Source organism: Tricharina praecox, assembly GCF_024521635.1.
Source record: "Tricharina praecox strain CBS 144465 chromosome Unknown BZA05scaffold_29, whole genome shotgun sequence".
Taxonomy (NCBI): Eukaryota; Fungi; Ascomycota; class Pezizomycetes; order Pezizales; family Pyronemataceae; genus Tricharina; species Tricharina praecox.
This window is the reverse complement of record NW_026250431.1, coordinates 39,791-61,210: the sequence shown is the minus strand read 5'-3', so window position 1 is coordinate 61,210 and position 21,420 is coordinate 39,791. Positions and strand designations below refer to the sequence as shown.

Below are 21,420 nucleotides of genomic sequence, written 5' to 3'. Positions count from 1 at the left end.
AACTGTAAATTGCCCAAAGTAGTGTCCCGTGAACTCTTTGTTGTGTTCTTGGACAGCTTCGAGCATGAGGTGGCCCCTGGTAGCGAGTTCACGATCACCGAACGTAGCTTGAAGAACCGCGATGAGATGCTCCACATCTTCCAGCATAACGAGGCCATTATCGCGGATGTACGGAAGGATCTCGTTGATGGCGCAACCTTCAAGACGACTGATCGCGTAGGCAAGCCGGTGCCTCTTTGTCGGATAACGACGAGCGTCGCTGAACAGTTTCAGACGGAGCTGAGCAATGAAGACTCGAAGATTGTGGTCGGGAGTACCGCCGTACCTAGAAACGTTGGGAAGCGTCTCACCAAGAGCTTCGCGGTCATCGGGATCTAGTGGAGGTGTAGCGAGGAGGCGCGTGATGATTTCGCGCTGGAGGGTCACCTCGCGTTCGGCGGCATCGGCTCTGGCTGTTGCTTCGGCTAGGGTGCGACCCTCGGTAGATGTCTCGGGCGTAGGGACGTAATCAGGGGCATTGGTGATGGCAGTGGCGAGGTCGTGAAGGTAGCTGAGGGTATCGGCATCGTCGGTAGATGTGACCATAATGGAAGCCTGGATGCACCGCCAGAATTCGTCGGAGAAGGTTTTGATAACCGGCATGGCTTCGCGTCGAGAGGCAGGTTGACCGTGTTGGTAGAGGCGGGTCAAAAGTGAGCAGGTGTGGGTGGTGTGGAATGCGCAGTGACTGATCCGATGGATGACGAGTTGTGGGTGATGGTGCAGCGGGGTACTCGAGGATAAGAGCAGTAAAAGCAAGCGGTCGTATGATGATGTCGGGAGTATGTAGCAGACGATGAGTAGCTTGGGGAGAGGTTCGACAGAATGTAATGTAACGGGACAGGTGCGAGGGAAAGTCGTCCGTATGTAGCCACCGAGCCAGAGCGAGGATAGCAGCGAGGCGGAAGCTGGAGCAGAAGCAGAAGCGAGGCGAGAGACAAGGAGCAGATACAGAGAGTGGGACAACGCGAAGTCCAGCATACGGCGAGACTTAAAGACGCGGATCCAAAAACGTCACCACACACAATGCCCAATTTCGACAACACCTTTTCCCTCCCCTACGCTTCTATCCACCACACAATCTGTCCACCATCCCACAACTCACCACAACCAATACCCACTTTCAACAACACATCTTCCCTCCTCCACTAGTCCATCCCCGCAACAATCCGTCCACCATCGCAGCAGACATCAACCATGTCGAAACCTACTCCCTCGCGCCTGTATCATGCAACATCACCACAAGACCAAAATCCGAGCTCCGCCTAGGTATTCACTATGTTCACTACGACACTGCTACCACCAACAACATCTCAAGGCGGGTTTCTTCACTAGAGTCTAGCAGGGACGAGCTACGAAAACTGATAAAGCCGTGCCATCCCGACGTGTCGGATTCCCTACCGGAGACGACAAGTGTTCAACCGGCGCGCCGTGGTGTCCTCCGCAAGGGAAGGCATCCGCTGGTGTGTGATGAACCCCGAAAAGCTGGAGGCGGGGAAACCACGGAGCCACCAGGTCCTCAATGCACACATTGAGCGCACCAGAGCCACGACGGCGAACTGGCTGAAGGAGGTGGAGCTTGGCGATGGGGTCGCAGCTTAGGCTTAGATGAAGGGAGGACTAGACGCCTAGAACTGGGGCGGAGATGGATTCTACCCGATGGGTAACTGCGTCTAATGACGAGGGAACGTTTGTTCCCGTTGATATCCGTAGACACGGGAGGATCGGTGGTGTCTGGTGGAACCTGGTCAGGGGCGGTAGTATAGAAACCAATGATATCCGCGTTTGTTTGTCTTTTGCATTATCTTCTTATGCTGCTTATGTGCTCATGCCAATGGGTAGTCACTCGTCATCTTGTGAACTGCGTTGCGTTGTAACTCAAATATCTAATCTTGAGCATACCACGTTCCATCACTCACTTCCCAAGCTCGTATTCCTTAGATATAGTAGGCACTTCAAAAGAAAAGCATCAACGACCACCTCCCGCTGATGATGCGCAGCGCCGGCAATCGAAGACATGAAGTATGTATCAGATTTGACGGGATCTTTTTACACGTTACTGGAGCTCTACGAAACAAAAGAACACACAACTTGGCGAAAGCCGCAACGAAAGAAAACTTTTGATTCCGTCTTCGCATACGTGTGCACATCCGCTGACGTCTCCGTCCCCGTCCCCGTCACTGGTTGCTCATCCGGCTGCGCCTCCGCCACACAACAAAGACATTCCGTAGCGGTGGTAGCATTCAGCCGGATGCTAGAAAGGCAAGGGCCCTGGAGTAAATCGAAGGGGTCGCTTGGGAGGAAGTCGAAAGTTGCCCAAATTAGTGTCCCGGGAGCTCCTTGTATCCTTGTGGGAAAGATTGGAGCTTCTGTACGAGATCAGGATCACCGAAGGCAATTTGCAGAATGATGATGACATGCTCCACATCGTCAAGCGCGACAATGCCATTGTCGCTGATGTACGGAAGGTTCTGATGGATAGCGCGACCTTCGAGACGATTGATCGCATAGGCAAGCCGGTGCCTCTTTGTCGGATAACGACGAGCGTCGCTGAGCTGTTTGAGACGCAGCTGAGTAATGAAGGGTCGCAGTTTGTCGCGCATACCGTCGAACATAGGAGCGTCCGGAAGCTTATCGCCACGGGTTCACGGATCTCGGGAGGTAGTGCGTGCGTAGTGAGGAGGTGGGTGACAATTGCGCGCTGGAGGGCCATCTCTTATTCGGCGACATCAGCTCTTGCAGTTTCTTCGGCTAGGGTGCGACCCTCGGGAGCTATCTCGGGCGTAGAGACATAATTGGGGGCATTGGTGACCACAGTGGCGAACTTATTAATGAAGTTGAGGGGAACGGTATCGTCGGGAGATTCCATCGTAGTGGTTTCCTGGATGAACTCCCAGAGTTCGTCGGAGAAGATTTTGATAACCGGCATGGCTTACCGTCCAGACGTAGGTTGACGGTGTTGGTATAAGTGGGTGAACAGTGAACAGGTGAAGGGTGTGTGGAATTCTGACGACTCTTCTGGTGATGGTGCGGCGATGTACTCGAGGGCGAGAGCTGCAGAAACAAGGAGTTTGGCGACGGGCAAAGCGGGAGTCGTGTGGCGAGGTCGGGAGAATGCAGCAGAAATCTGCGTAGCGTCCGGGCGATAGCGAGGATAGAAGCAAGGCGGAAGCTGGAGCAACAGCGGAAGCGAGGAGAAGTCCCGCAGACAGCGACACTCAAAGAGGGGGGCCCAAACTCAGGGGTGGTGGGTTGCTAACAAACAAGACGTTCTGTAAAGGAGAAAGAAAAAAACATACAGAAGCAGAAGAAGAAGTAAGTAGGAGAATTAACAGGATTCTCAAGGTGCCAACGAGCCGCATATGATTAATATGACTAATATGACGAATGTCCAATATCTTGGACGAGTGACGACCAGTGTTCTACATGGACCAGACCGGTCGGGCAACCGGTCTATCGGGATAAAATTCAGTAGACCCGACGGAGGCTTTTGTAGCTCAGGATATATCCCGACCCGACCAGACCGTACTCAAATTTTCTCAGGACTGGTCTATGTAGAACACTGAATGGGGCGGATAGAGCATTTACTTCCTGTTCACATTTAATGCAACTCGTAGAGATGTGATCCAGATTTTAGAAATTGTTCTGTCGCTAGAACCCGCACCGTCTTTGCCATTTACAGAATCAAAAATGAATGCCACACGGTTGCATCTACACCCACGCCACTATCTCACGGTGCGCTGACTGATCTGGAGAGCATTCTATGCAATTGTTGGTGACCCGTGAAACCAGTGTCGTGGTCCTCAGGATCATCGGCATGAATCAGTCTTGACGTTCCAAGATAGTCAATCTCGGGGAGGTTCTCGATCTTGTATTTCGGTGGACGGAAGAGGTTTCCGGCGCCGACAGAGAAGACGGTGCAGTGCTAAGGAATAATGAGCGGAAGCATGACCATGAACGTGGAGAGTGTCTCACCTTTCCCTTGGCCTCAATCGCTTCACGGATAGCTTTGTGTTCATCCAATGTTACCGCCTCCGCCGCCCAGATAAGATCCTCGATACCCTCTTCCTCAGCTCCATCGTAAATTGAGCAGATGCCGCGGTTGTACAATACCTCGCACGAGTGCAGCTTGTGGTCGAGGCCGAGTTGCTGGTAGTCGATCACTGGATTTCCGCGCATCTTCGCGTAGCATTCGTTTGCGTTCAAGGCAGCTTCTTCAAACTCGCCGAGCAGGAAGTTGCATACGCTCAATTGAAACCAGGCGATCGCTAGGTCTGGATCTTTCGTCACGGCGCGTATGAATGCAGTCACCTAAGAGATGGGATTGTTAGCGGGATCTTCCATGTAGAGTTGGAATCTGAACGTCGACTAACCGCTTCGCCGTGCCATCCGAACATGGAGTGGATCATGCCAATGTTGAAGTAGCCTTTCGCGGTGGGGTCGTTCTTCTCGATCGTCTTCACTGCAAGTTCGTAATCACGGGCTTCGTGGTGCTCGATTGCCAGCGCCCACTTCTCGAGCATCTGCGGGTGGACGTTAGATTGTATTGCTTGCGGAGTGTGTTTACCGATCTATCAGGCAGGATGGGAAGCACACCCCTTTGTGAGACATGGTTCTCTTCGCCTGGGCGGCGTGAGGATACTTGTTGATAGTACGTCTCGATTGAAGGTTTCTCGCAGGGTGTCGGTGTTGTGTTTCGTAGGTGTCTCTGTGAAGAAAATGACGACGTATGTCGGCTCTTGGCTCGGCGGCTCTGTGGTTTCCCAAAGCTGTCAATGTGAGATTTCGAGGCGGGTCGTATGGAGAACCTAATAGAGGCTAGCGGATCATGCCTTCGCATCCCAATCTATACACATCATCGCCAGTTTTCATCACTTGCCCATTTTCCAGTAGCTCACAGCTTTCCCACTACTATCATTTCTTTCACTTCTCAACTCACATCTCACACCTAAGTCGCACCTCACACCTCACAGTTCACACATCACACTCCCCAAATTGCTCACTACTAATCCTTAATAACCCCAATTCTTAGTAATCACCGTTCCTGCCCCGATCCCACATCCTACAACAATATCACCGCCGATGTCTCCTACAGTCCCCACCCATGCAGTCTACTCCGTTTTCCCGCAGCACGCTCTCGATGGAGTCCCTGACCACAAGATCCACGGCCGTCTTCATCCCGCCATCGTCGGCCTCCTTACCGCCGCCTGCATGCTCTCGCTTTTCGTCGCCATCTTCTTCGTCGTCCGCCGCGGAATGCGTTCAGTTAAGGAGCACGACGAGAACGCGCGCATCGACCGCGAGCGCATGGCCAGTATCAAGGCTGTTGGAGGACTCGACCGCATCTACGAGCTCGCCAACCAGGGCGACACCAGGATGCTGAACGAGTTCGTCCTCTCGAAGGCTCAGAGGGAGAATGCGGGAGTCCAGAGAACCTTTAAGGCTATCACGGTCGTCGCTGCCGACGGCAAGATGGTTACAGTCCAGCATCCGGTTCGTCGCGATTTGAAGGCCGAGGAGGAGGCCCAGAAGCTTGTGAGGAAGGCCTCAAAGAAGTCGGGAAGTCATCCTTCTTTGACCAAGGGATAAAAAGGCTGGTATGGGGATGACCTTCTCTAATGATTATGCTCGTCTGTCTCCCGTTCGAGGCTGACAGAAGCAGTCTACTACGCAGCTGAGGGGTGTAAACGGCGACAGTTCCTCCATAGCATACGAAGGAGCGCCTGTAGGCCGCCGATTCTCCAGATACGCTACCTGCGGATAGTCAATAAAATCCCTCTCGGCTTCCCAAAAGTGCCGATTGTCTGGCTGCTGTGTTCTGCTCAGCTCCCGTGTCCCACGTGTGTCAATCTGCCTTCAAACTTCTTCCTGCCCGTGATTGCTCTTGAAATCTCCACAATCGACCTTCTACACCCCTTCAATGATCTGTCGGCGTATGAGAGGGAGAGGAAACATTTACCATTCGTAGTATACTGTCTGCCTACCCAGTATATTCTGTATCTTACCATGAAGTCCCATATCACTCTCTGGTAGAATACCTCGGTCCTCTTCCCTCTACTTCGTGCTGGAAACATCGCGTTTCAGCATCATCTTCTGGCGATCGTTGCTGTCCGCCGTGGCAGAACTCGGCGCAAGTGTCTCTGTAGCTCGTAAATGTCAGCGATCTTCTCGACTTGCAGATCATTGGCGACAATGTACGTCTTCCTCGCCGCAGACCACGTCCCCGTCGATCTAATAGCAAATTACGGGCTAGTACTACGGGTCAGGATTCTTCTCGGTGCCCCAATTGAGGGCATGAGGGGCTACCGAAGCACGTCGACACGGCCACCTTGTTCATATTCATGATTTACAAACAATTCTGATCGTTAGTAGTCACGTTGGGCGTCCCGGCGGCGATTCGGTGGCAGCGGACATGCCCAACTGCCAATGGTCAGGGATGGCCGGGCCAGCGGTCGGGACAGTCACGTCACGATCATGGTTGAGTTTGTGGAAGAGCATGGGCTTTTCTACTGTCGATGATATAGTCCTTCGTTTGCTTATGCCTACGACGTGAGCGTATGTTAATTCCGCCCCTCGATCACGCAGTACAGCCAGGCCGATGTCGATTCTGCGGAACGGGGCTGTTCTGGGCAAATGGGCAGCTTTATCTTTGCTTCTTACGTAAAGGAAAATCCTGGAGGACCTGCGACGAACGGTTATTCAATGGTGCCGCATATTTACCAAATTCCAGACCCGCGCTTGGGAGTTGCTCGGAAGGGGAGGTAATGATTTTGGACATACGTTGCTTGATGATGTTCTTATTCTGTACGTGCGCGGATTGCGAATGTCGTTGCAGCCACTAGGCAATATGAGTGGTCTACGCTCAAATTCTGGTGCTCGCTTCGAGTACTGAGTCCTGGATGAAATTGGGCTTCACATATGGGACAATCACTACTCCCAGACGTAAATCTTATTTCATGCTATTTGTCCAACACAGATCTTATTGGTCCTCCACCACGGCTATTCATGCACCTGCTTCCTTCGCCTATGCCTGTTCCGCCTGCTCTCGCCATCGGTTTCCTCCGTCTCCACCAAAAATAAAACAGTGGGCGCCGCCACCGGCATCCCCCGCCCCTCCACTTAGGTATTTAGTATTAACAAACCCATTTCTCATCTGGAACTACACCACCACGCTTCATGCACCTCCTTCCTTCCTCTGTGCCCAATTCGCCCGGGCGCTGCCACCGGTCTCCTCCGCACCTTCACCAATTTGTGATTATCCAACAAATGTTTCCTTGCTGTCTCCCATCGCTGATTTTCAGGCACTGGATTCATCCATCTGCTCCTGTCTTCTACCCCCACGCCAGCGGTTTACGCTGTCGCGATCGAAGACACAACCGTGGACTCATCCACCGTTTCCGTCCGGACCTCCACCAAGCACGAATTCATGAGGCCAAATTCGCCCACCTTGGGGACGTCGTCCCCTACCTCCGCCTGTTTTCGAATCAGCTCCGCAACTAACATGGTAACTTCCCGTATCGGGAGCACCGAGAGGGACCTGTTGTCACATACCGAAGTTGCACGTCGTGCAGAGGGGTGGCAAGCCTGTTGCCGGGCAATAGGCTGGAGTACCGATTGCCTGTGGTTTTATGACGGAAAATGTCTGCGGTGACGCATACGCGCACACGGGGCTGCGCAGTGAGATCCCTCGCGGGACGGTCAAGGCATTCCACGGAGTCCTGGTAACTGCACCCACAGTGCAGCTTGCCAGCCTTGGCGTGCTTGTCTTGATGAAGTTGCGCCCACATGGCAGCGCACTTGCCGTAGACATAGTGGCCGCATATGTTGAATACGACGCCCACCGTGACGGCACCACGGCGACAGCTGCATGTCTGAGGGGCAGGTGGTTAGTAAATACCATGAGGCAAGTCAATAAAAAACGTACCGGTCGGGTCCATATTGAACTTTTTGTGGAGTTGATGACTTGGTGTCGGATTGTTAGTGGAAAAGAACAGGGATGTTGAGTGAAGAAGAAGGAAGGAGTCCGGGTCCCCCTGCTGTTTAAATAGCTGCCGCACAGCGGTAGCTTCCCACAACGCGACGCTAGCGGCGTGACTGGTAACCAGCGTCCACGCACATCGCTGAGGGTTGAGCCCTACGATTCGTTGCACGTTCGGCCTCCAATAGGCCTGTACTCTAGGTGTGGGCTGTGATGGCGTAAGAGTACGTTTGTCCCACCCGATGACTGCTTTCCACAATGACCCCGCCGCGCTTGCCTTCCCACAACAACCACACATCGAACGACTCAATATGCTCTGTAGGTTCATCGAGAAAACGACAACGCGAATGACATGGAAACAGTATGTGTAAGATACCACCATTAAGGTAATTCTTATGTATATCGCAATTGAATCAAAGTGATACCAGGAACACCCAAACAGGTGGTAAAAAAGGAAGCTATGCACAAGGATCGTTTCAGGATCTCGTAGTCTCAGACCTCTTCCTGGATGAAGCAGATTCAAGCTTAGCTTCCCAGGGCGGTCGACCATCCGGCACCGTCCCGGGCAGGCTTTGTAGACCAGCGAATGAAAATCCCACATACCCTACATGTACCTATAGATACCTGATCGCGTTTGTTTTGATTGTACTGTCTGGTTTGTTTTAATTATGCTGTTTTGTTTGTTTTGATTGTTCAGTCTGGTTTGTTTTGATCCCTTTTGCTGGTCTGCACGCTGGACCGCACACCGGCGCCGATGTGTGGCGCCACGCCATCGGCAGTGTCCTAGCCTCCCGGTACATTCTGGGCCGTATAGCGTATCCGTCCTCGATTCGACATCCCGGAAGACTACACTCCTTGTTCGCCTCAGCCTGACTGATTCCGTCCCTTCTCGGGCAAACACCAAGACGAACTAGACGGACGGTTGACCGCCCTGCATCTTTCTCGCCACCGCCGATGTAGAAAGAAGGATCTCGAACGTCACCGCGAAAAGAAATTGTCGACATGCGCTCGTCAGTGGAAGGCATTCGCCTGTTGGTTTATCACTCGACTATGGGCCTCTTTTGTTGTTGACGTTTTGGTAGTGGATATGCGTGATGATATTAAGATGTCTGAGATGAAGTCTAGCTAAGTGGACAGGATAAGACCGTTTTATGCTCAATCGTACAGAACGTAGAGCGAACACTCGTCAGAACATGAGAGATATGAGCAAGCCACAAGTCGGCAGACGTAGGAGAAACAAACACATGACAAACAGGGAAACAAACGCGTGACAAGGAAACGAAGTGATATCCGTAAAGGATGAATCAGGCAAACATCTCACAATCAAAATTTGTGCACATAAAGGATGTGAATTATCGACCCGATTTTGTAAAAGGGGTGGCGCCAGTCTCCCCGCCTAATAGGCTCGAGAGCGACTTCGTAGCTGCGGAGGTCCCGGGAATGTGGTTCGTACGATTTGCTGTTCCACGGAGCAAGGGTAATTAGTTGCAGCGGCTGTATTACAGGAATATCGGGCAGTGAAGAACTGGCAACGGCCTCACCATATCTTTGCAACGATAGAAGTAGCACCTTTGGGGGGAGAGAGGCTAGATGGCGAAAAGAATGGGAATTTCACATATCGCGACATCGCCAATGGCGCCACCGCTGCGACTGTAATCGCGAAGCTGAGCGATTCCCAGCGCAGAATGACTGATCCGTTGGGTGTCATCCGCCGATTGTAACTTTGGAGGTAGACTGCGGGGAAAGACGGCTAACAACAGTGGCATTTTCCAATACTACAATATTAAATGTGACGACTAGATATGCGGAGAAGGCAAGCAAAAAGGTAGTACGTTTTGTATGAGGTAGAAAACGGGCGACGTAAAAGACGGACGGATAAAAAAAAAACAGAGAAAAGAACCAAAGGATGTCCGGTGTTTCATTACAGAAGAGAAGAGCCTCAATGAGAGTGTACTGGCTGGTAGAGTGGGATATGTGTCCGGGCTTCGTCTGAGAGAGATTTGCGTGGTAGGAGAAAGACAATAATGATGAAGAAGATTGGGAATCGGGGTGCGGGTTGTTGAAGGCGGGGAGGTAAGTCGAGTGAATGGTTCTATGAAGTTGAGTGACTACCCGGTGGAGCAAACATCACACCATGCACTCACAGCTCAAACTGTAGGGTGTTGAATATTTGAGGTAGATAAACATGACAATAGTAATCAATACAACAGCAACATCGTGAGCAGCTCTCTCTCTCTATATATACGAGCTTCATAGACTAGACAACCTCTGCATCAATCCCATCGGGAGGTTGGTCTTCCATGCTCGGATTCCACACTAGAGTACGCTAGCGACATCGTCATCTCCGGACGTCCCGTATTCTGACATAGGGCTTCACCCGAAGAACTGTGGAGACGCTAGCGTTTTTACTATCGCGCTACTATCAAGCCCCAATTTTGTTTTTTTGCTTTGGAATTTCTTCCATCGTTTGACTGCCTTCCTGCTACCTATGTCTTTATGAATCCGCACGTGTTACGTGTATGGAATCACGTCCCCCATCTGTCGTCCTAGGATCCGCCGTGGAATTTCCCTCTCGCAACCATGGATACAGCATTGGATTTGGCTAAGAGATGCCCCTCTGGCTCAAATGGAATTGCTCTGTCACTAACGAGAACCCAGTACTACATTCGCATAAGGAACGAATCTCCTCGCCATGCTCGTCCTACTCGTCCTTCCCGGTCGGCCGCGGAAACAGCCTCCTCGTCCTACTCCTGCAACTGTACTGGATCCGCTGCCACAACCTGTGCCGTGAATCCGTTGCCAGGGAGTCAGTACTAGACTCGGTGCCATGGACTCAGTACCGGATTTGCTACCATGGCCTCCCTGATGGGTTCGCTGTTATGGGCTCTGTACTAGATTACTGGATTCGCTGCCATGGACTCGATACTGGACTCGGAGCCATGGACTCGGTACTGGACTCGCTACCATGGCCTCTCTCCCCCTCGTTCAGCACTTCCACCTCGCCCCGTTCCCCACAAGCTATGTCGGCCGTCGCGGCAGGCAAGTAACAAAGGTAACCGACAACATTCAGCACGAGGAGGTTGAAAAGAGGAATCTTGTTTACGTTGATTTTCAAAATATGTGGAATTTGGTGGCTATGAGAATGAGGATATTGAAGTGGAAGACGATAGGACGAGCTCCGGCTGGGAGGGCTAAGAGGGCTGTGAGGATATGGAGGAGGATCCTGTATAATATCAATTACAATAGTTATCTATACGAGCAAAGTCAAGTCTAGGTGCTAGATATTTCGAGCACAGGAAGCGTCATATGTCTTTTTCTTTTGCAATCTACATTTTGACACGGGTAGCAGATATCAGGACCACACAGCTGCGATCACACATGGATTGCTATCAATCCAGGCATCTTGTCTATTTAGTCAGAGTGTTACGCTGCGTGCAGCACCTGCTTACCTGCGCTTCCACCTGGAGAGCGGCGGTCAGGCATGGAGAGCTGCGGTCCGGCATGGACGTCTGTGGACACATGGCATCGTGCCTATTCAAACAGCATATTGCGCCATGTGCAGTACATGCAGTACAAACGCCTCCCCGCACCGACCGGCCGGGGTTTTTTTTCTTCCTGATGGGTAAGGCTGAGCCCACTCGACAGAGTGGTAAATCGTCCGAAAAGCCGCCAGTCTATCGGTGGACTGTTGAGAGTGGCCGACGTTGCGGCCAGTTCATCCTTTTTTTCTAACCCACTTCTGCAGCATTGCCAGCGGGAGACCCCATCTGTCCTTCTAAATCCTCGGCCACAGTGCAGTGGCCTGCATAAGGTTATTTCTGCGCCTTATTTACATCCCCTGGACTGATGTAGGGGTTCGGTGGCGTACCCCGCAACAGTCCATCTGGATGATGGTCCATTAGTGGACGTTTGAACGTGCGGTCATGGCCGACGTTGCGGCCACTGCAGTTCATCCCTGTTTTCCAACCCGCTTCTGCAGCATTGCCAGCGGGAGGCCCCATCTATCCTTGTTCATCCTCAACCACAGTGGCCTGCTGAACGTCAGTTCTCCGTCTTATTCACATTCTCTGGGCTGATATAGGGTTCGGTGGCATACCTCGGAATTGTCCGCCCGGACGGACAATAATTGGGGGCCAGCAACGTGGCCCTCAAATAGAGCGGAGCCTTGCTGGACCGGAGCGGTCAATATTGATGAATGGTAGCGCGCTGCTACATGAGAGGTCTCAATGTTCTGACGGGAAGATATTGGACACCTTCTTCATGGAGATTCTGTCTGGGTGTTGCCGCAGTATTGTAGGCGAGATGGGGAACGGTTAACAAGCCGGAAAGCGGACTTCTATTTTTCTCACGTTAGTCAAACACCAGCGAAAGTTGACATTCTAGTTACTCGGGAGGCTTTTCTGAGCCCGCATGTTCAGACGGTCGCTGGCCTGACTGCGTGTGGTTCCGGGGCGGCGTTTTCGGGGAAGCCAGAATGTAGGCCGGTAAAGAAGACGGAGAGGATATCTCGATGCGAGATAACTGAGATAGGGAGGATATTGGTACGGGTGTGCTGTCGAAGTAGAGTGGGATATGTGTCGGGGTTTGACTAGAGAGAGATCTGCGTGGTAGGGGAAAGATAATGATCAACAATGTTGGAAATTGGGGTGCGGGCAGTGAAGGCGGGGAGGTAAGTCGATCGAACGATTCTGTGGAGTTGAGTGAGTCACATGGTGGGGCAAACTGTCGGTGATCCGGTTTCATGTCTTCGGGCATCAATAGACCGAGTTGAACAATAAACTCAGTGGGAACGGACGGACATCATGGGAACAGGCGGATATCTTGGGAATCGATATGACGCGATTTGGTTTCTGCTTCTATGTACCTCTCTAAATACTCTCTCTATTGTCCGCTCTTTTGTTCTGTATCTAGCAATCAATCTTCATCACCCTCTCACTCGTTCGCTCAAATCAGCTTGACAAAATAAATATCACACCTCACACTCACAGCTCAAACTGTAGGGCTTCACGCGAAGAGCTGCGGAGACGCTAGCGTTGTCGGGCCGCTAGCGTTGTGGGGACACTAGCGCTGTGGGGGATCTACATAAGCAGTCGGAGAACCCGGACTCCTACCTTCTTCTTCTTCACACACCATCTCTGTTCTTTACCAATCACCTCTCCGCACCAAGTCACCACCCCCACAAAAAGTTAAATATGGACCAGACCGGTACGTTTTTATGGACTTCCCTGCTGGTAGTTACTGACCACCCCTCAGATATATTCCAGATCACCATCATTACATCTACGGCAAGTGCGTCTCCAAGTGAGCACGCATCCATCAAGAGAAGCACGGCAATGCTGGCAAGTTGCACTGCGGGTGCAGCTACCAGGACCCCGTCGAAAACCTTGACCGTCTCGCCAGAGATCTCACTGCGCCGGTAAGTGGGCGCAAGTGCGTCAAGAGAAGCTTTCCGTGGTACCGCAGATGGATGGAGACGACATTTCTGTTCATCCCAGCCGAGCCCGACGAGTTCTCGGGCTGGCAGGGAAAGAAGGCTCGGCTGCCCAGACTTTCTTTCCCTAGTACCACGGACGATTCCGCAAAGGGGAACCAGATTCCCCTCACACGCCGCACAACGCCAGTTCTACCTCGGCGCAGCACAGCGAACGACCAGCCAAATATCAGGCACGCAGCCTGTCCGAAGATCAGTTGAATCTACTCGCGCAGACTCCGCATTTTAGCGGTGCCAATATGTACGCACCCATTCTAGAAACCATCTCGCTCCTCCACCATGGCTCCATTTGCTGCCACTTACTGACACATGTGTACAGCCGCGTTGTGGACTACACCAAGTTCACCAACCCTGCGACTTTCAACATTCGAGAGATCGGTGGTGGCGCTCTGTTGCCAAACGCCCAGTCTACCAACGACATGCTCACTGCCCGCTCGGAAGGCGTGACCATCAATACGCCCGCGAGCCAGACGACGAAGACGAAGGACGTGAACGATTCCGATACGCCGACCGAAATGCGGGTCGGATTGGAGCACAACAGTGATAATGAAATGGATATCGACGAGAAGGAAGAGGAAGGCAAGGATGGTATGTAACCACAGCAGTTACACACATCGCTTGTGATGAGCCTAGGTCTGGGTTTTGTCTGTTCATGAATACGGCTAGTGGCCGTTCTAGGTATCTGTATGGAGGATTTCTAGTAGTATGTGTTTCTGTTTCTGTTTAGTACTGTAGTTCGTTTTTCAATCAAAGCTTGTTCCGTTCAACCGGGTGGAAGCCGAGAATCGTGCTTGTGGGATTGACAGAACAAAGTGGTCACAGCTACTCGCTGGTACTAACGGGAGATGTTTTCACTTGGGTTCAACAAGATTCCTACAAGTATGGACACAACAGCATGTATTCCCACTCTCTACCCAGAGGTCAAACTGCCATTACGTTTACTCGATCCGCAGATATCCAATATATCTCGTAGGTTAGGTCGATACTGTCGGCACCCTATCTGGTAATGCACCTGTGATATATCACGATTTTTCTATCGGGTACGAAGGACACGGTAACGACGACGGCAACGGATAACCAGTCGGAGCTTCGCAGCGTAATTAGCCCCGGTAACGCCATCCTTAATACGCACAGCACTGCGATCTAGCATGTACGCTGCACAACATCGATCTGTCAAATATACTGACATCAATATGAGGCATGATGGGATGATATAACTGTTTTCAGCTGCTAGTGGACGGAATCGCCGGGAATGTCTGCGATTCTGCGAAGCTCAAAAAGCGAGTGATATCCGGATGACGGCAACAATCCGCGTCATATTTGGCAGCGAGTGACTAGGCATGGGGTAATAACGGATTTGCACTGGTAGACACTTTGCAAGACGCGGCAATTAAACATGATTATAGATTAGGTACATGGTAAATGTGGCGGGGGGGTTACATATCGCCTGACTACATGGAAAGCAACACACAAATCGACAGAAAAGAATGCACCACTTCACCCAAGATCGCAGGTACTCATCATAACTCCTCGATCACATCGTCCGTGCGTGTGCTCGTGCTCGGAGTAGACATCCAGCTCCGCATCGGCGCCTTCGCCGTCACCACGGCCCTGTCCGTCATCACCGACCTGTCCGTCGTCTCCGCCCTGCTGTCCCTCTGCGGAGCGGCACTTCCCTCGCGAGCCTCAACACCCTCATCCCCCTCATCCTCCGACTCGTCATCCTCCCCGTCATCCTCATACTCATCATCGCCATCCTCTCCCTCATCCCTCAACTCGACCCCGCCGTCCTCATCATCCCACTCCCCATCATCATCGTCACCCCCACCCGGCGCCTCCCGCCGCTTCCTCTCATCCTCCTCAATCCACGCCTTAACAGTAGCGACCATGCTAGCGCGGTTATCACCCCGCTTGAACGCGATCCCTTGGAGCCGCGCGAAGGCCCGCAGCTCCTTTACGCTAATGACGTCGAGGTCGGGGTAGGCACGCGCTCTGTTGGGGAGGATTTGTACGTACTGTGACGGACTCGGGTTAGGAGTGGTAATGGGGAAGTGAGTGAAGGGAGAGAGGGGAGGGGAATGAGGGGAAAGAACGCACCCGTGACGCCGCTATCTCCTCGTAGAACGCTTTCATCACGTCCGTGCCTGCGCCGCGTTCGAGTAGTAGTTTCTGTAGTGGCGTCATTTCTCTGTGTGCGGTGGCTGATCGACGATGGAGTTGTTGTGTGGTAGTCGGCGAGGTATTGGCTGTATGTGTAGGATGATTGAAACGGAGCGGAGAGGTTTCCTGCCGGCGGCAGTAGGGAATACGTGGGTAGTCTTATATTGGGAACAGAGTTTCGCGTGGTCTTCATGGACAATAGCTGAACCCAAATCCTCTCGAACGAACGTATAGACTACAGGATTACGTTTTGCATAGGGTTTTGTGATAGCATAGGCAGAGAAGGAGACGTAATCAAGGGGCTGTAGACTTATTGTCGACGTTGCCTAAAAACTGAAGGTTTTGAGTGTCTGTAAACACCCCCGGTGGTATTACCGGTGCATATGCTCAACAGCACCACCACTACCGCCGCCGTCAAGGGCGCAATGATCCGGTGTTATTCTCACCAGCTCCCATAGCGGCCTGCAACCTGGTCGGAGAAGCACGATCGAGCAGTGGATGTGAGCGCGGCTTCTGGTACTGCCCGTCGGCTAGGTAGACAGTTGAGGTAAGGTGCAAAGAAAAGCATAGTTTGCACAACCTTAAAGTTAAAATCGAATCGATCTAGAATCGATACCTCTCCTTGGTAACTATGATTGCGTATGCTGCAGGCAATAACCTTTAACGTTGAAAGCTTGTCCCAGAGTTCTCCGAGCGTAAAGATGGAGGGCTATACCGGTGATTCTAATCAACCATCTGCTAACTCTTACGGCGGGCAGAAGACTTGTAGTATCGAAATCTACTACAACGGCGAAGTGTTTCGATCCGGTTCTTCGTTCAATCCACCAATCATCATCAATCATCACGACGTCCAAACCAACGCACAATCCATCACTCATATTTTCGCCTGCTCCGTACGGACACCGAAACTTTGTTTAGCATTTACAAGTCTTGATAACTACTATGAGACTTCACCATGCTTACTGAATTCGTGAGGCAATACCTAATGCCTAATTTCCTATTTCCAGCAAGTCATCCCATACCAGCAGACCGGAAATACGAGTGATGCCGCAGGATTGCAAAGTTACTCACTAGTAGAGCAAGCACTCACGCTTCTATGAACCTCGACGGATGGACCGACGTGAAAGCATGGGCATAACCTTGTCTGCAATAGCATAATCTTCTTTCTAATACGACGCGAGCTGGGCCAGCGAGTGACACAACTCGTCAACGCCACACTACCTAGGCTGCGCCACTCCGCCAACAGAGTAACGTGTGGCTTCGCCGCTCGTCCTCACCGCTCGTCCTCAGCACCCGTCCTCGGTGCAAGTCGAGCTGTCAGATCTAAGAGGCGGTGAATCGCAATGCAGAAGCGCCGGAAGTCACGATCGGAGAATCAAGGGCAAGAACAGACAAAACTGGCTAGTAGTAAGTTTCAGCACATGCACGGAAAGCGCGCACATTGATCCTCATCATTCAGCAAGCATTCATTAACCATCCAAGCATCCAAGCATCCATGCATTCATTACCCATTGCCTAACCGTAGTCCGTATGCAAAATTCCAAGTCCAAGTACAATCGAACCTATGCACCCTCATGCACCCTCATCCACCCGCCTCCACCATCCCCCCTCTCTCCCCCTTCCACTGCCTGTATAACAGCCTGTATCACCACTAAAAATACCGACTCCGAACCGCCTGCCCAAGCGTAGACATGCGACTCGCCATGCCTCCGCCTGCGACGCCGCCGCCGCCGCCGGCGTTCATAGTGCTCAGGAAGGCCTCCTCCATCGCGCTCTGGGAGACACTGGCATCTTTTTTTCTCATTAGCCTCTTCACATCACATCCCGCACACCACGAGACCCAGAGACAAAGAGACTAAGAGACCCACCCGAAAGATCACTAAAGCTGCTGCCCATGCTGGGACTACTCGGGCCGGCGGAATCGACGCGGCCGCTAGCGCGGGTGACGTGCGTGGTGGCTAGCTTCTGCTGCTGGTGCTGCTGCTGGTGCTGCTGCTGGTCGTGCTGGTGCTGTAGCTGCTGCTGCCCCGGCTGCTGCCCCTGTTGCTGGTTCTGGTGCTGTCCCTGCTGCTGGTGCATCTGCTGTTGTTGCCTCGTGGGCTGCCCCTGCCCCTGCTGCTGTCTTGTCGGCTGCAGCTCCAGCGTGTCCGTATCAGCATCAGCAATCGTCGCCGAAAACGGCAAAAACAGCGGCTCATCAGTATCGTCTGCGCCCTCATCCTCGCTTCCAAAGCTGTGGCGGAACGTTGGCAGCCTTCTATGCGAGCGTGCGCCGGGCGGCGGGCGCGGGCCGTCGTCGTCGGAGCTCGAGGATGCGTTCACGGAGTCGATGGGGCTGCTGGAGCTGGATGTGCGCGATGAGGGGGATGGGGGCGACGGCGGGAGGAGCGCTGTTGTTAGTCGGTGCGGGACGCGGGAGGTTATGGTTGACGCTACAGGGGGTTAGCGGGTGTGAGGGTGGGGGGGGGGGAGGATGGCACGTTTACTACTCATCCCCTGCTGCGGCGTATGTGTCGCCCGTGGCGTGGTCGAGCGCACTGACAGCGACGGGGATATTCTCTGCTCGGGTGCACTCTGGCCCACCGCGGGTGATGCACTGCCGTTGCCGTCGTCCCTCGCCGGGCGTCCGCTCGCCTGCCGTCCGTTGAACGCCGACAGAACACTAGGCCTCAGCACGGTGGCGGTCGGAGTTACCGGAGTCGCGGCGGAAGGGAACATTGGCGCAGCGGGTGATGACGGCGTCGGCGCGGGACTGCTCGCGTTCAGTGCGCCGCCTGCGCCCGTGGGCATTCGCCGCATTCGCGCTTGGATTTGGGATAGCTCGCGTTCGTAGAGCCAGGCGGCTTGCTGGAGGAGGAAGGCGTGCGAGACTTGGAGGTGCTGGGCACTAGAACGCGTGAATGTCGTGGATCGTGAAAGGGAGGGGGGAGGAAGAGTACAGTGCATCCCCTGGACGAAATCAGCACGTTACAAAGTGAAGCTGGGTGAGAGGGCTTACAGTCAACATCAGCATTCCGATTTCCCCTAGAAATCACCTTCCACAGGTACCGTTCCTTGGTGGCATCCCACTCGACCTGTCTAGTGTCAACTAGCGTCCCTCCACTCTCACAGCTACCGCCCTCCCGGAGACCTACCCGTGGCGGATCGACAAACCCGTTTCTCGGAAACGGCAATCGAATGTAGACAGTGTACTGTGGCTCGGCAGGTCCTCTCGGCGTCGATAAGGCAGCTGCAGGGCCTCGTCTGCTGTTCTCGCGCGAGGACAGCGCACCTGGGGGTCGCGGTATGCTGCCGTTGTGCGAGGGCCCTCGAGAGGACAGTTGGCGGGGCTCGATCGACATTGTAGTTGGTTGGTGGTGGGTTCACGAAGAGGTTGGTGGTTGGTGGTTGGGTGCTGTTGGGCGTGGCGACTAGGATAGCTATGCGGCTCTGGAATCCGGAGCTTCGTGCATGTTTAGCGCACGGTGACTCAGGTAGCAGCAGTCTTTCAAAACAAATTCATACTCACGTGTAAAACGATAACTGGATCGTTGAAAGCTTCTCCTCGAGAAGGTAGGAACTTGTGAATTGAATTTCCATTGATACTGCGCATTTCGAGGTGCACCGGGAATCAGTGCATTCACGTGATCCGAATTAGCAACGCGCGACCGGGGGAGCGGTAGCACGGCGGTGTAGAGTCGGCACGTAACGCACTTCGTCGTATCACATAGGAGGACACGGTCCATTGGGCCGACACGACATCGACGCGAAATTCCCCATCGCCCACGGTGGGGAAGAAGAGATAACAAACTCATGATATCACGTCACGTCTTTCACGAACAATCAAAAGATGCAATCCGCTTGGAAATTTCTATCGCCCATGTCTATTTCTACCGCCTTGTGAAAGTGGAAATCAAACACCCATACTCCAGCACCGACCAGTCTTCAGTAGCCTGATCGCTGCTATTTATCCCCGTGTCAAGAAAATCAAAACGTCTAACCGAACACCTTGCTGAAGTACTCCTTCGAGTTTTTGGGATCGGCCTTGATGGTCTCGCCACCCTGGCTCCAGTTGGCGGGGCAGACCTCACCGTACTAGTGGAGAGACAATTAGCGAATGAGTTCAGGATGAAGCGATGGGCAGCGATGAGATGTACCTTCTCGGTGAACTGGAAGGCATCGATGAGGCGCATGGTCTCGTCGACAGAACGACCGACAGGGAGGTCATTGATGGTAATCTACGCGTATCGTCAGCTTACGTTCCACCATGGGCCCATGTCTGCGCAACAAACCTGACGAACGACACCCTTGGGGTCGATGATGAACAGACCGCGCAGGGCAATTCCCTCCTCCTCGATCAGAACACCGTAGGCGCGCGAGATCTTGTGGTTCTTGTCGGACAGCAACGGGATGTCGACCTTGCCGAGACCGCCGTCCTTGCGGGCAGTGGACGCCCACGAGAGCAAACTATACTCGGAGTCGACGGAAGCGAAGACGACCTTGGCGTCGCGGTCGGCGAACTGCTTGGCAGCATCGGAGAAGGCGATGATTTCGGTGGGGCTGGAAGGAGTCAGCAGCTGCCGGACGAGAAATGCAACGCGTGGGAGCCGGAAAGAGAGCATACCAGACGAAAGTCCAGGCCATCGGGATGAAGCCGAGGATCAACCACTGACCGGCATAGTCCTTGAGGGAGATCTCTAGATGAAGGGAATAATATTAGTGAGGTGTTCATAGAGCTGGAAAAGCTGCTGCGGTGGTGATGATGACACGTACCCTCGAAAGCACCATCGACGACGGCAGTGCCCTTGAAGTCGGGAGCAGGATGCTGCACGCGAACCGACATGATGATAGATTGATTGAGGGTGGTCTAATGGAGGGGTGATTGGAGATGGACGCGGGTGGTAAGAGCGGTGAGGGTAGAATGGAGACAGTCGTGGGTGTTATATGTAAAGAGAGAAGGGGGAAGAGAGAAGGGAGAGAAGAGCTGGGAAGGCGAACAAGGAAATAGCAGCTGGCAGGCACCGTGCAGCTAACTGGCAGCGCCAATCCGGCGGGTTTCACTCCCAGCGCTAAGCAGGCCGCACGCATTTTGAGAGGACGCAAGAGTGACGGGCGCTCGCTGCAGGGGCACCTACTGCCCATGTTGGCGATGTCGCCGGCCATCAGTCAGCGGTTACGGTCTCGAAGAAGCAACGAAGGTTTTGCACGGCCAGCTGCTAGTGAGTCGGCCCGGCTGGAGACGGAAGGCTTCTCACAGCTACGAGGTGGGAGGGCGATTCGAAGGAAAGCTGCTTCCAGACGACCAACCATCAAGTAATCAAGCGATCGATCGCTTCCTTTAGAAAAGCCCAGAAGGCCCAACGGACGGCTCTAATCTAGTGCCGATTCCGCAGCCGCTTCCGACGGAACAACTAGCCACACTTCTCGACGTCGCCGCCCTTCTCTGCACGCAGTTCGCTGCCACCTGCTGAGCTGCGTTAGCCACCGTCCGCCTCGGAAAATCCTCTCGGAAAGTGCATTCGTGTAAAGTAGCGCAGCCATTCAGTCGACGCGTTCAGTGACACATCGCACATGAAAACACCTGACAGTGGAGATGGGATGATCTGGACGCGTCAGGTTACTCAGAACCACTAGCGCTTTGTGTAGATTCAGCTCGAATCCTGCGATTCGTCCAGAGTTGTGATCGTCTGCAATCAGTGTTCATCCCCAAGCGGTATTCGTAACCGAAGGCCGCTTTGTCAGCCACGTGATCGCCAAGCGAATCCTTGCATCA

General features: G+C 53.1%; 6 protein-coding genes across 6 annotated transcripts; 2 read left to right on the top strand and 4 right to left on the bottom strand.

The window, feature by feature from the left end:
• Positions 1-3,688: 3,688 nt before the first annotated feature.
• BZA05DRAFT_476717 (uncharacterized protein) lies at positions 3,689-4,719 on the bottom strand. Its single transcript, XM_051488267.1, has 4 exons — positions 4,636-4,719; positions 4,413-4,562; positions 4,015-4,350; positions 3,689-3,964 (listed from the first exon to the last, which is right to left on the bottom strand). The coding sequence occupies exons 1-4, from the start codon at positions 4,648-4,650 to the stop codon at positions 3,770-3,772; spliced, it is 696 nt and encodes a 231-aa protein (XP_051336015.1). The 5' UTR covers positions 4,651-4,719; the 3' UTR covers positions 3,689-3,769.
• Positions 4,720-5,121: 402 nt separating this feature from the next.
• On the top strand, positions 5,122-5,789 carry BZA05DRAFT_438772 (uncharacterized protein; the record flags this gene model as incomplete). The annotated part of the gene is made up of 2 exons (XM_051486512.1): positions 5,122-5,636; positions 5,702-5,789. The coding sequence occupies one exon, from the start codon at positions 5,122-5,124 to the stop codon at positions 5,626-5,628; it is 507 nt and encodes a 168-aa protein (XP_051336014.1). The 3' UTR covers positions 5,629-5,636; positions 5,702-5,789.
• Positions 5,790-6,974: 1,185 nt separating this feature from the next.
• BZA05DRAFT_409098 (uncharacterized protein) lies at positions 6,975-7,512 on the top strand. The gene has a single exon (XM_051484764.1). The coding sequence runs from the start codon at positions 6,996-6,998 to the stop codon at positions 7,467-7,469; it is 474 nt and encodes a 157-aa protein (XP_051336013.1). The 5' UTR covers positions 6,975-6,995; the 3' UTR covers positions 7,470-7,512.
• A 7,516-nt stretch (positions 7,513-15,028) lies between these two features.
• On the bottom strand, positions 15,029-15,692 carry BZA05DRAFT_421619 (uncharacterized protein; the record flags this gene model as incomplete). Its single annotated transcript, XM_051485733.1, has 2 exons — positions 15,029-15,523; positions 15,606-15,692. 2 exons carry the CDS (start codon positions 15,690-15,692, stop codon positions 15,029-15,031), a joined length of 582 nt encoding a protein of 193 aa, XP_051336012.1.
• Positions 15,693-17,101: 1,409 nt separating this feature from the next.
• On the bottom strand, positions 17,102-19,060 carry BZA05DRAFT_476714 (uncharacterized protein). The gene is made up of 6 exons (XM_051488266.1): positions 18,803-19,060; positions 18,667-18,742; positions 18,608-18,617; positions 18,149-18,555; positions 17,537-18,100; positions 17,102-17,459 (listed from the first exon to the last, which is right to left on the bottom strand). Exons 1-6 carry the CDS (start codon positions 19,007-19,009, stop codon positions 17,320-17,322), a joined length of 1,404 nt encoding a protein of 467 aa, XP_051336011.1. The 5' UTR covers positions 19,010-19,060; the 3' UTR covers positions 17,102-17,319.
• Positions 19,061-19,643: 583 nt separating this feature from the next.
• Positions 19,644-20,490, bottom strand: BZA05DRAFT_448170 (thioredoxin-like protein; the record flags this gene model as incomplete). The annotated part of the gene is made up of 5 exons (XM_051487227.1): positions 19,644-19,742; positions 19,805-19,885; positions 19,940-20,207; positions 20,272-20,344; positions 20,421-20,490. The coding sequence occupies 5 exons, from the start codon at positions 20,488-20,490 to the stop codon at positions 19,644-19,646; spliced, it is 591 nt and encodes a 196-aa protein (XP_051336010.1).
• Between the last annotated feature and the right edge of the window lie 930 nt (positions 20,491-21,420).

Bases quoted from the DNA above. Each gene is read 5' to 3' on its own strand.
- BZA05DRAFT_476717 (XM_051488267.1), bottom strand. The intron at 4,351-4,412 runs GTTAGTCGACGT...CCCATCTCTTAG, and splicing joins TCGGATGGCACGGCGAAGCG to GTGACTGCATTCATACGCGC. The intron at 3,965-4,014 runs GTGAGACACTCT...ATTATTCCTTAG, and splicing joins CGATTGAGGCCAAGGGAAAG to CACTGCACCGTCTTCTCTGT.
- BZA05DRAFT_409098 (XM_051484764.1), top strand. From the start codon at position 6,996: ATGCTATTTGTCCAACACAGATCTTATTGGTCCTCCACCACGGCTATT.
- BZA05DRAFT_476714 (XM_051488266.1), bottom strand. From the start codon at position 19,009: ATGTCGATCGAGCCCCGCCAACTGTCCTCTCGAGGGCCCTCGCACAAC. The intron at 18,743-18,802 runs GTAGGTCTCCGG...GACACTAGACAG, and splicing joins GGTTTGTCGATCCGCCACGG to GTCGAGTGGGATGCCACCAA. The intron at 17,460-17,536 runs GTGGGTCTCTTA...TGAGAAAAAAAG, and splicing joins CAGCTTTAGTGATCTTTCGG to ATGCCAGTGTCTCCCAGAGC.